We start from the raw sequence: 13,168 nt of genomic DNA, 5'->3' as shown, positions 1-13,168 counted from the left end.
TTAATTAATAAAATAATAACTATATAAAAATGAATTAAGTAACATAAATGAAAATTTTTAAATAGTAAAAATAATACTATGAATTTGTTTTAGTAGTAATGTTATTATTCAAATTTTAACCAAAAATGATCATATTACAAAATCTAGAATTGGTTAATGAGTTTTAGAATCGAAGTAAGATCAAAATGCATGGTGGAGTAAAAAAACAATTTATGTAATTGTATTTATAAAATTCTGAACATAAAAATAAAATTGAAGTGAAACATTAGTTTCTAAGAAACATATACTACAAAAATTTATTATTAAATTTCACTTAAAGAAAAATAAAAGATTAATTACTCAACTCAACTTAAAAAGTTTGATAAAAAAAATGAAGACATTGTTAGGGTCACACTTTTTTTGAAAAAACTATAAAAAAGACTCTTGAAATAATAATCCATCTAACAAAACAAAATCAATGGTCACAAAATATAGAAAAAACAATATGTAAGGCGTTACAAAAAATGACATGTGATTTGTGTAGCATATCTCTGAAGTCATAATATAAACTGAAACTACAATTCTATAACATAATAAAAAAATAATATATAAAACGAGCTTGAGCTTTCATCAATTTTCTCAAATGCTTTAAACCAAAATATTGGGAAAAACAGCATATTTAAAGTTGAGTTTAACCATTTCACCATGTAAGCACTATTGTCTTGGTCAAAAATTCCATTTATCAACTGTTTTTTTTTTCTTATCTTATTATGAAATTGTTTTCCAATCATTTTGTCAATCTCAGTAATATTTTCATAAAGTCGCACGCAAAACCAATCGAGAAGTTAACTAAGAAACTTAAGATTTTCATAGATTCTTTCTATCTGATGTATTTTAAAGACTTTGCGACTTTGACGATACAAATGAATTGATATTGCATGAGTCGTATAACATAAAAGCCATTGCCAAAGTTGCTGGAGAATACAAGATTACAAACTTTTAAAGGTACTCATAATAGAAACCACAGTTGTTGAAACAGCCATATCTTATGGAGCAATATACCTCAGCAACTCCTAAACATGGTAATAAGTTTTTTTTTTTTTCCTTTGTTCCTAATAATAAATCATAAATCACTAAAAACAAAATATTTGATGTTTGCAGATCTAACAATAACTTATGGATGATCACCATCACATGACTTGAACATTGAGATTGGATGAAGTTGTGGTGGGAAGCTTCAACAGATCTTCTGTGAGTTGCACCTTTTTGGAGTCATCCACCCGAGGTGCAACATGAATTTTCACAACTTCAAGACACTTCATCCTCGCTAAGAAATGGCTCATGAACTTCAGCTCGCGCCTAGTTCCTCGATAGTGCATGATACTCAGCATCTTTACTTGATTATTTGGAGGAATGTGAATCCCCTCTAACCAATTTTGATCCAGACCCTGGAGCATTAAGAGGAGAGGGCTACTTTAGTTCCATGCCAAACTCGTATATATAAAGTAAGATCGATTCGTTCAGGGTTTGTTTCATACCGAGAGAACCAGAGTTTTTAGGTTTGGACAACACTCTAGTAGAAGTGGCAGAAGAAATTTCCACTTTCGTGTTCTACCCGAAAACTCCAACTTAACGAGGTTCTCGAACATTGGTATTCCACCCTTGCAGCATAACAAAATCACCTGAAACACACACACACACACACAAAAAAATAAATGTTTTCCTGTTTCTAACCATAAAGAAGATGAGAGAACCATACACTGAAACTGACCTCGACAGTAGAAGAACTCAAGTGAAGGCCCTTGACGTTGCGTATCCCAGTGAGGAGCTCTGTGACATCAGCAGCATTATCATCTAAGAAATGAATGTCCAGTGTAGCTTTGGCAACTGACTCCAAATGACAATTTGGATAACAATGCCGAACATGGTCAGAGTAGTAAAGGTCGACAACACCGGGTGTGTTAAATAATTCCATGCCATAAGCAACAAAAAAAGGACAGTTATAGGTAACTGAGAGTCTCTTAATGCTTTTGCTGGATATGGCGTATGGCATTCCTATTGAACGAGCTTTTTGATAAATGGTGAAGTCCTCAAGTAGAGGGCAAGCAGGGATAAACGCATTACGGAAATTAGTAGAGTCAAACCAACTTGAATCAAGGAAGAGAACCTTTAGTGCTGGGAGTGATATATTCAAAGGAAGCAAAGAGGTGTAACATTGTGCTACCAGTGACAGCTTAACCAGTGTGGTGCTGGTGAAGATTTCAGTTGGAAAATAACTCCGCTTCTTAGTACCTATCCGTAGATGGAGATCAGAGACACCGTGTAAAAGGGCATGGAGTATCCAGCGATTAACATCAGCCACACTGTTTTCATCTCCAAGTGTTTCTTTAAACTTCAGTGAGAAGGACTTCATAGGGTTACCACCTTGTAAAGCCAATGTTTTATCCACGAAATCCCGGAAACTCTCTGCGGTACTGCGCATTTCATGTTTACGCTTTCGGGATTGCAAAAGGATGGTGGAGTTGTCAAAGTCAAGGCTAAGATTGTAAGTAAACAGAGTCCTCCACCTCTTGGAGAGAGCAGAGGTTGAAACAGCTTCTTTTGTTGGAAGAGAAGACAAGATTTTGATAAGAACCTCATCTGGAAGATGATCCATTGAACCCATCACCACCACTAGCGGTGGTCACCTGAAACATAAAAAATGAAAAGACAAGAGTTCAAGAAACAGTAAATAAGCATAAAGGTCAAAGCTTTTAAAGGTTCAATATAATCCCAACCTTAAAGGTTCAAGCTTTCTCTACACGATCATCAATCTCTCTACTCTATTGAATCATGAACATCATCACTATCATTAAGACTCATCAAATTCGAGAAAGAGAAAAGCTTCAGATTCTTCGTAGATATCGATTGAACTACAAATCCAGATTCGAATTCATCGAAATAAACGGGGGGAAAAAAAAAAACCCTTCACAGAGAAGATGAGAAATCGATGTAAGAATTAAGGCGGCGATTGATGATGATACTGCCTTTGCTTATCTTCTCCGCAGGTTTTTTTCTTTTTCATCTTAGTTCTAAAAAATAATGAAAAAAAGAAAAATCTTTGACAAGATTTTATATATTTTCTTTTGCTCATCTATGTAATCTCTTTAGTGTAGTTGGCTGACTTAAACTTAAGTAAATGTTAAGGTGTTAGATTGGTTATTCCGCTACTTCCCGCAAACGTTATGCTTGCGGTAGTGGGTTGCTAGCGATTGGTATCAATCACACAAACCGGTCTTAATCGTTTTTAATCGCTCCCAACTATTTGAAACCACTGAATTCCAAAAATTACTTTACGCAAGTGTTTGCGTTTGCGGTTGCGGGCGGTTGCATTTGATTTTTTTTTTCTTTGGTAATTGACAGGGAGATTCTTCCCTGATATTATTAAAACAAACTAAAACGGTTTACATAAGAACATCCCGGGGACATGCATGTCCCAAAACATCCGTACGTAACAGAGACTCGACCTCACTTGGAGCCGTACTAAAAGAATGAAAACCTAACAGTAAAGTAAACGCATAGTTTGCTAACCCATCGGTCATCGGCAAGACAATTAGCTTCCCTATACACATGTGTCACACGAACTATCCAGTCCCTTGATAAAAAACCATAACACATACGTACCAGAAAAGACAGAGGATGAGATTCTCGATATTGAAATATTTTTTTATATATCTTTTACCTAACCATTTTTTCCATTAAGGATGAGAGAAAATGAAGTACATATACGATTAAAGATATTAGAAAATAAACAATTATACAAGAAAATAATATTTCAATTAACAATAACTCAAAAAATTTGATGTAAATTTAATGGCACATCGCATATGAGTTCAAAAAAATCTAAATAAATATAACATTTCATCAGAAATTTAAGAAAATAAGATTATTTATGAAAAATATTAAAACAAAACACCAATGACTCTTTTCAACTCTCGCTTCAATCTGAAATTTATTTGTTTTCTGAATAATTATTTAAGTATTTTTTAATGAATTTTAATTATAAATCAAGTTTAATAAAAATTTTGGTGTTTTAAAACATTTATATAATTATATATTACATTTATTATGTTTAACTACTATTGCACCCGCTGGTCAACCAGTCGTAAAACTCACACAAACGCATCCATTTGAAAACGCTAAACCAGTTATTCAAAACGCTAAACTATTTGTAGTGGAGTGAACTTCTATTAGTCTCTAAAATATATTATTTTAATAAATTTTGTATTTTGTATAATTTTATTTTTTATTTAAAATTTAAACTAAAAATAAAACATATAATCGATTAAATTAAGACATGTGTATATATGAGTTTTCACTGGTTCTCAAAGTCTCTCAAATGAAAGACTCACTTTAGTCTTTCTCTCTTTTTAATTATTTTATATTTTTTTGTTGAGCGAGACTCAGTGAAAAACTCCAACTACAAATGCTATCAGAAGGAGAAAAAAGAGTTTAAAAAGTATATATGTGCCATAATGGTGTTGCTGGTCCACGCCATTAGGGGGCTTGCCACTGTGTTCGGAGGCAGCAAATTAACAGGTTATGCAGTTGATCTCGTTAATTCGCAACACTAACCCTCCTTATCCTTCTGCTGGTACCAATCAGGTACTGTGGCGTCACCTCATTCTCCATCTGATGGAAACATATATAGAATAAATAAATTTGATATAGTTTGCAGTTTGCACAATTTGACTATTTTTCTTATACATTTGTGCTGTAAATTTAGAACATGGTCGTCAAAAATTAATCAATAAATACATTTACGAGATAAATCTTATTATATAAAAATTGGTCAATTCTCTCTACAATAACTTTTAGTTTGCATCATTCGCGGTTGGGAATCCTTTGTTTTATTTTTGATGTTCTTTGACACAGCAAAATCATATTTTAAGTTCAAAAATAGCTAAAACAAATAGTCTATCTAAGAACGAGTTTTTTTCTTCTTCTTTTGTCGTCAAACACTCGTAAAGTGTCGTTTAAAAATTGTTAAATAAAAGTTGGGTTTTAACTACTCGTAGTACTATAGGAGATTTAATAGTAAGACTGAGAGTTGAATCATGTTTTCGGAACATGAAAGCGTGAAGAACTGGTATACCATTCATATATTATTTATTTTGCGTGTAGATAATTTTGTATTGTAAATAGTGCACTAGTATTAGTGTATTATTTTTACTATAGAAAAAATAGTGTAAAGTTACAAATGTTTGATAATTTTGAAATATTAACACAGCGCCCCAAAAGTTTCACGATGAAAAACAGATGTATTGAGAAACAATAACTAAAGATAATAAAATAAGTTACATAGGCTAGGCACACACACCATGGCATAATCTAGAAAATAAACACAGGTTTCGCTAACTAACACATAAGCAGAAAGTCTACTGAAATATAAATACATACAGACTGCATTGTTTAATTATTGGATCAAAAATATGGGAAGCAATCCCTATATATATATAATGAAGACCCTAATAATGATAGTTCCATACGAACATAAAAACAAAACAAAAAAAAATCATTTAAAGGAAGTGAGTGAATGTGCTGTTGATGAGAGCATTGGCCATGATGTGATTAGTCTTCTGTGTTGGGTGAAATGAATCCCAAAACACATACTTGTCTGCGTTAGTACATGTGAATGGGTTGTTCCTTTGGCAACCATATCCCATCTCAAACATCCCCGTGGCACAGCATGCTGCTCCCACCACCTCGAACCCTTCATTTTTTTTCCACCAATTCAAACAATTAATACATATATAGCATAAAACAGAGAAGATAATGAGTTATTTATGACGGTATTTGTTAGTTCACTTACCAAAAGAGGAAGGGTTCTTGATGATTTGCATAAATGGTTCATAGGGATTTGAGAAAACGACGTTGGAACCAGGAAGCTCTTTGTTCAGCTGCTCAACCAGCTTCTCAAGCTTTCCGTTGAACTGAACCGCTATATCGTTGTAGCGTCCAACGCACTCGCCTCCCGTGCCAAGGTTGGTGGCTCTCTCTAATGGCATGCATCCCATTGGAGGCAATCCACCTAATGAGATCTTCCTAGCACCAAGTTCGTGTAACTTCTTCACAAAGTCTTTGGCTATTCCAGCTAGAAAATCTTGGTAAAGACCAACAGAGTACTGCGAAGAACGGCCAGGAAAAGCGAAGTAATTCTCGAGAAAATCGTTGGTCCCTATGCTTATGAGGTATAGGGAGTCGTTTATGGTGTCTGTAGCTTTGTCTTTTCCTTGGTATGCTTTTAGTTTTGTTTGGTATTCTTTGTAGTATTCGAGTTGTTTCCATAGAGGTAGTACTGACTGCAATCGCCATCAACGAAATATATAACTAACAAATGTTGGAAAATATCCCTAAATAACCTTTCCAATCAATATCATCGATATTTTTGTCTAATAAAAATTTAATTGTTGTTTAAATGTTGTTTTATATAATAAACACATACATTTTAGTAGTGGAAAAAAAAATCTGCTAGATTTTATAAGAATAAACAAGTATGATGGCATGTTTTTGACAACAATCATAAATGTCCATAAAGACGTGTTTATTTATGTAACATACCAAATAGTATATGTAATAAAGACAAGGGAAATAAATTGAAGTCCGTACCAGAACATCAGAAGTGGCGTTGTCATAGCCAGTTGCCGCGGAAGCAAAGGTGACACCTGTTGCAAAATCTGAAATGTTGTAAGAAGGATCCAAGTATGCCGGAATTATCGGTTTAAGCCCTAACGCTTCAGACATAAAATCCGTTGCAATCTTTCCGTTACAAAACCGTCCGGTTGGCTTCCCTCCAACAAAGTCGCGTCCATATGGCTCAAAGTTGCTTCTTGCAACCGTTGGGATATAGTTGTTGTTCCCAGCATCTACGGAAGAATCGCCAAACACTAGAATCGCCGGTATTTTACCTGCAAACGTTACGGTCAGCGGCGACAAAGTTATTAAGAAGAGAATTGTGAAGAGACTTTTGAGGTGTTGCATAGTGTTAATGTGTGGTTTTTGATTGTGATAGTGTGATTCCATGAGCTGGAAATGAATAGCCTCTCTTTATAAGAGAAAATATGAGTGTTTGAAATGTGGTTTCATTAAATAAGGAGAGGTTTGTTGTGTGTGTTTCAATTAATGCTGGAAAATTCTGGTGAGACATTATTAATTTCAGCACTATTTGTTGTTTGGTCGCTTGCCGCTCAATCAATACTGCTCTCTTTTACCGTTGGATTGACTTTGTGTGTGTACTCTTTAAATTTTTGTAGTTATATGATTAGGGGGTATGACCAAATTGGAAAATATTGATATTCTAATTCTTGGGTTAGAGGTTTCAGTTTAAAAGGAATCATCTGTCGAGCCTATATTTCTTTTAATCGATAAGGGTCTACATATCTTATCTCATTAAATCAAGTTGGTTCAATCTTTAAAATTAAAATACTTTCGAAATGATGTGTTGGAATTTAAACGTTATGTTGTCTTTAAAATATATAAAAAAATTTATGAAACTTGAATCCGTAAAGGACACTAGATTTGATTTCCATCAAGTGTCTTATTCAAATTGAAACAATAGTTTGTGAATTAACAAGGGATACAGATTTTTTTAGGTAAATGACAGATGCTTGAATTGCATTTAGAAACTAACAAATGTCTGGGTAGATTTATATATTTATTTATCATCCCCACATTATGTATTTGTCATTAGCAATCGCATCACCGTGAATCTCTACACCATTACATATATATTTGCTTCTCCAACCTAGATACAATATAACAAAAAAAGAAAAACCTTAGATACAATATTCTGATCCATCTACAAAATTGTCACTAATCAACATGAGGCGTGATAGGAGAAAACACCATGATCCTACACAAATTGGTATGACTTTAGTTAGATTTTTATTGTTCTCTTTAAAAAATACTAGGTGTTATAAATATATTATATTATGTGGATGTTCATTATCGGTTATTTAATATATCTAATGTATAACTTAAAACTCTAATATTGTATTACTATATATATTTCATATCAAATGGGATAAAAACAATACAAAAGAAAACAATTCTAAATCTCTTGTTTATATCACGTTATCTGCACACGCTCTAGAAAAACTTAGCCGACCAAGCAAATAGCCGTGTCTCCGTTTTAGATCTCCAACACCTCTGAATCCACTTTCAATAGAGATAAGTAACATCATTTTTTTATCATTCGATTCATGCTATATAAAAGAAAGGTCATACTTGGTTATAGAATCGTTATTGTATTATCATTACTATTGTTTTTGGCAAACGAATCTATAATCGTTATTGCTTAGTGTAATTTAGATTTATTGATCTTTATAACAAGTCGACACATGTTTAATTCTAAACCATACTGCATTTGACTTCACATGCTTTAATATATCAATCGTCTCATGCTTTATTGATTGATTCATGTTGTTTAACGCTTGATTACCGATTATGCTCCACGTTTGACCTTAAACGTGTCTGTTTGGAGTATTGACTTATATTATTATGTTTAATTTATGATCGATTGATGCTTTTTTGTTTTACGGATCATGTTTTAATTATCTACTGGTTTTAGTTATTGTGAAGACAGATTTGTTCATATTTTAATCGTTTGATTATTATCAGCTGTTGCTTTATTGTTGGTTCGGTTAATTCTCACGAACCGAAGATATTTTATCAAGTGGTCGAAAGCATTATTATTTTATAGTTTGATTGTTTAAGTAAATCGTTGGTTATTGATGTCTCTAATGCCTAGTACTTTTATATTCTTTTATTTTTTTTTTTGGTAAACTACTTTTATATTCTTGGTGATAGGAAATAATAGAACATGAGTTATGTTTCTACCCAAGTACTTAACCGACGCGTCTCCGTTTGGTAACGTTGTTGTCGTCCCAACTTAAAAAAAAGAGCTCAGTTACGAGGACCAAACGCAAAGATAAGTTTCACTTACTTGTTATATATCTTAGATTGATCGATAAACTCATAACTTCAGTAAAAGACCGAAACATGATCAACCGGATCATTATTTCGTGGACTTGTATATCAAACCAAATAACAACACGATAACTAGATCTACTAATACCAAACAACTAAAACTGCTTTTGATTTTGGTGAAACCGTATTAAAACTATAATACAATTTGAGTCGATCTATTATATATATATATATATAATAATAATAATTATATCATTATATTTTTTTTGGTAAAACTTTTAGATTTTATAATAAATTTTTAGTAAAACAGAAAAATAAAACGTTTGAATAAGCATATATATATATATATAAAGTAATGATGCTTAATATTTATTTAGCACGATATAATGTTTGTGATTTACTTTATTTCTTTAATCACATATTTATATGATGAAATATTTTAAATCATGTCTCCAACCTTTTTTGATGAATAAATTAAAAATATAGTAACAAATTACTAAATAATGATTATTGATTATATTTTCTTGGTATCACTTCTATGAGAAGGTTTAAGTCCAAGTATATGACCATAAAAATTCACTAGTTCTTTAGAATAATTTAAAGAAAGTAAATGACTAAAAGTCTATAATATATTATATACCAATCAACTTGATTCTAAAATTATTACCAAGATAGAAAATAATATCATTCATGGAAAGATATTAGAGAATAGATACTTTATTAGTCACAAAAATATTGTTGTCATGTAAACAAAATTTAGTGAAAAAAATATATTAAAAAAATATCTATTATAATCTTTTTTGTGACTGAGTAAAATTATGAGATGTTAATGAATAATTATGAAGCACATCTTATTGACTTGGTCTATTCTTTGAAGTGAATATGACTTTATGATATAATAGAAAAACAAAAGGTCACTGCAAAATTTGATATAAAAGTGGTCATGAATGTGGATAAGATATAATATCGCGGTCAATGTCGACTAGTTTTTCTGTATCCGTGGGCTGAAAGAAACTAGTGTGAGACAATTTCCACTATTCTACTACAATATTAAGTAGTAGAAAAAGTATTGAAAGCTCACGAGATGAAGAGTATATATACTATTGTCTATGAGAACACAATTTGATATTAATATGTTATATTCTCCCAAATCTCAAAGTTAAAAAGGTCTAAAATATAATATATGACCCAGTTTGAGAATGTTATTGATTATAGAGTGAGATTCAAATCGAGATTGATAGACACGAAGTGTCATTATCTCGAGGGGGAAAATTCATGAATCCCACATACAGAGGTGATAGAACAGATATAAGATATGTTCACACCCAAAATGTGTTTAATCACTCATACGATAGAGCAATTTTTGAGGATTGGACAAGTAATCATGTTGAGACAATTAGCAAAGAAGAATACGTTGAAATCATAAGTATTATTAGACAATATAAGTGTTTTAGAGTTTTCATGCATTATCTAGAAGATAAAATGCTTTGTGAAAATCTTACTGTTTGGCATGACCGGTTCAGCCATTTCGGTTCAGTAGTGATGCGAAAGAATAATCAGAAATTTATGAAAATATTCATTAGAGAACGTAAAGAGTTTTCGTAGTGATTTCTTATGTGTGCTACTTTACAAAGCAATCCGATTATATGGGTTTCACCGACCCCATGAATTTGGATAGTGTCAAATTTCTGGTATGTATACAAAGAGATATTGTGGACTGATCATCCACCATATATTTTTGTTATCAACATGCAACCTTGAGTTTGCGAGAGTACTTGGTTAATTGACAATGGTGGTGAAACCATGCTATGTCATTGACAGAAATGATTCTATATGCCAATAAATTCGCATCATGCCAACAAATTATCATGAGTACTCCCCATTACAATTGGTTTGGGTCAGAAACCATATATATCCCATCTAAATGTGTTATACATATTGAGTTCCACCACAGTGATTAAAATGAGATTTGAAAGAATGTTGGAAATATGTTGGATATAAATCTCTCTTGATGATTGAATATCTCGAGATGCAGAGACTGTTGTTTCGGTGAATCAGTCTTTCCAACATGAGGGGGAGAAAATAAATAGATGGTAAAGAAATATATTGGAAGAAATTATCTTGATCCTCATACTTAGAAATGTGCACTATAATTTAAGAAGATCATTTATTGGCAAAGTTTGCAAAGATGCTAAAAGCATACCAGAGCCATTTTCTGACCTTGAGAGTGAAAAAATCACATATACCAGCTGTGCTCCAATTTATGTCCTCGAAGGATAAGATCAACTGCTAGTAAGTCTAAAGATTGCACGAAGTATGATAGACTTATGGTTCCAAATATAAGCATCCTCGGAAAAGAAAATGAGCATAAATTAATATGGCACCGAGGAAGCAAAGAGTTATAAAAAATCTCTAGAAGAGATGTAGACATGAGTAAGAAAGAGATTCAGGTACCTTAGAATCATAATGAAAATAAATTTCTACAAGGTGAGTCATGTCTAGAAAGAAAAGGAACCAAAAAGTAAATCGATGTCGTAAATATGTTTGCATACAGTGTTGAAGTTGATGATGTTATGGATAAAAATCGAGGATCATAAACCGCAGTTAATAAAAGAGTTTTATTGAAAAGTGTACAGAAGGAATGATTGTTTAATCATTTAAAGAGTAACTATGAAATAGTTCAAGTAAGATAATATTTGGACTTGTAGTCTTTACACTTGAAAGTGTAAAATGAGTGGAACATAAGGAGATCTTTACGAAATATAATGTACGTTTAGTTGTACAATGATTCTCACAAATCCTTGATATTGATTATGAGAAATGTATTATCTCTCTTATGGTGGAAGCAACTATTTTATATACCTTATGAGTTTGACAATAAGAAAAAGACTTGATTTAGTCTATCTAGAAGATTTTCAAACTGTCAAAAGTATCCCTTAAAGTGATTCTATTTCTAGAAGCAATATTTTATAGTACTTGAGAACGTTCTAAAAGCGAGCAAGCTAAGAGAAAATCTTAGAGTTGTGTAAATCTGAGATTGAACACTAACACTAATTGTAATTGTGTTCAAGAAGTATTTTTAAGAAAGTTTGAGGACGTAGGCATTTGCTGAACCTTGTTAAAAGAAAAATTGTGTTTGTCTCTTGTCTCTTCTGCATTTACAAGTGGTTCTTGTTAAAAGAAAGACACAAGAACAAGTGCAAAATATGTTGATAATGAAGATATTATCTGATCTCCGGTACAGATTTCACATACCAAGGAATATATGGAGAAATGATCAATGATGAAATATTACTCCTGAAAGATGGAGAAACTGGATTGTATAAAGATTAGATCTTTCATGAAATTTCTTGAGGTTATATATTTGACATCTGATGAAAGAGATATTATCTCAAGATGCTTACATAATCTTACATATAAAAATAGTCTTGTAGTACCATACTAAGAAGAGTTGAAAGAGACAACTTTACAAAGAGAGTATGAATAACTCATATGTATAAGATGATTGTTTGAAAGATTGTATGTAGATGAAGATTTGGGCTTACATTTCAAATAGATCTTCTATGAAAAGGGTTAAAATGACTTGAAGTTCAATGATCCGTGAGAATATATGATGATCATATGAGTTTGTATCTTAAAGCATTGTTTATAACAGTTCAAGAAAAGATGATATATATGATCATAATGCATAACCTGAAGATGATGCTTTCAGGGGGAGAAATATAATCATGTGCATGGTTTTACTCTTTTTCCCTTATCATGGTTTGTATCCTATTGGATTTTGCATGAAAGGTTTTTAACGATACAACAAAGAATACGCGAAAGATAAACACCTAAAGAGGAATATTATGATTCCAATGGTGAAAGACTATCATCTTCAAAATTTTTGACATACATTGATAAGATCATGAGATACGAAGATAATGATCAAGATGAGTCATTTAAGAGACCAATAGCCTGCAAAAGAATGGTGATGTACGGGTGATATACATGTCCTAAAAATTTGTTCAAGTGAAGATTTAGCGAACCATTTACCAAGGCGTTTCCAACCACTACTTTCAAGAAGCTACTTCATCATATTGGTTCAGTCATCTCAAAGATTTCAAGTGATGTACTAAAGAGGGGGAGTACAAGCGCGCTGCACTCTTTTCCCCTTAACCATAGTTTTTCCCATTGGATTTTCCTGATAATTTTTTAACGAGGCATCATCTCATATGCGCAT

The 13,168-nt window shown here is 32.2% G+C and overlaps 2 protein-coding genes across 2 annotated transcripts; both read right to left on the bottom strand.

Moving 5' to 3' along the window:
- Window positions 1-907: 907 nt before the first annotated feature.
- On the bottom strand, window positions 908-3,132 carry LOC104766498 (putative F-box/LRR-repeat protein At3g42770). The gene is made up of 4 exons (XM_010490403.3): window positions 2,757-3,132; window positions 1,751-2,666; window positions 1,518-1,661; window positions 908-1,427 (listed from the first exon to the last, which is right to left on the bottom strand). The coding sequence occupies exons 2-4, from the start codon at window positions 2,642-2,644 to the stop codon at window positions 1,170-1,172; spliced, it is 1,296 nt and encodes a 431-aa protein (XP_010488705.1). The 5' UTR covers window positions 2,645-2,666; window positions 2,757-3,132; the 3' UTR covers window positions 908-1,169.
- A 2,127-nt stretch (window positions 3,133-5,259) lies between these two features.
- Window positions 5,260-7,109, bottom strand: LOC104766497 (GDSL esterase/lipase At2g04570). The gene is made up of 3 exons (XM_010490402.3): window positions 6,628-7,109; window positions 5,831-6,320; window positions 5,260-5,731 (listed from the first exon to the last, which is right to left on the bottom strand). Exons 1-3 carry the CDS (start codon window positions 7,039-7,041, stop codon window positions 5,538-5,540), a joined length of 1,098 nt encoding a protein of 365 aa, XP_010488704.2. The 5' UTR covers window positions 7,042-7,109; the 3' UTR covers window positions 5,260-5,537.
- Between the last annotated feature and the right edge of the window lie 6,059 nt (window positions 7,110-13,168).

The sequence above is a fragment of the Camelina sativa genome, chromosome 19 (assembly GCF_030686135.1).
Source record: "Camelina sativa cultivar CO46 ecotype springtype chromosome 19, ASM3068613v1".
Classification (NCBI taxonomy): Eukaryota; Viridiplantae; Streptophyta; class Magnoliopsida; order Brassicales; family Brassicaceae; genus Camelina; species Camelina sativa.
This window is presented reverse-complemented; position numbering and strand designations above follow the sequence as displayed.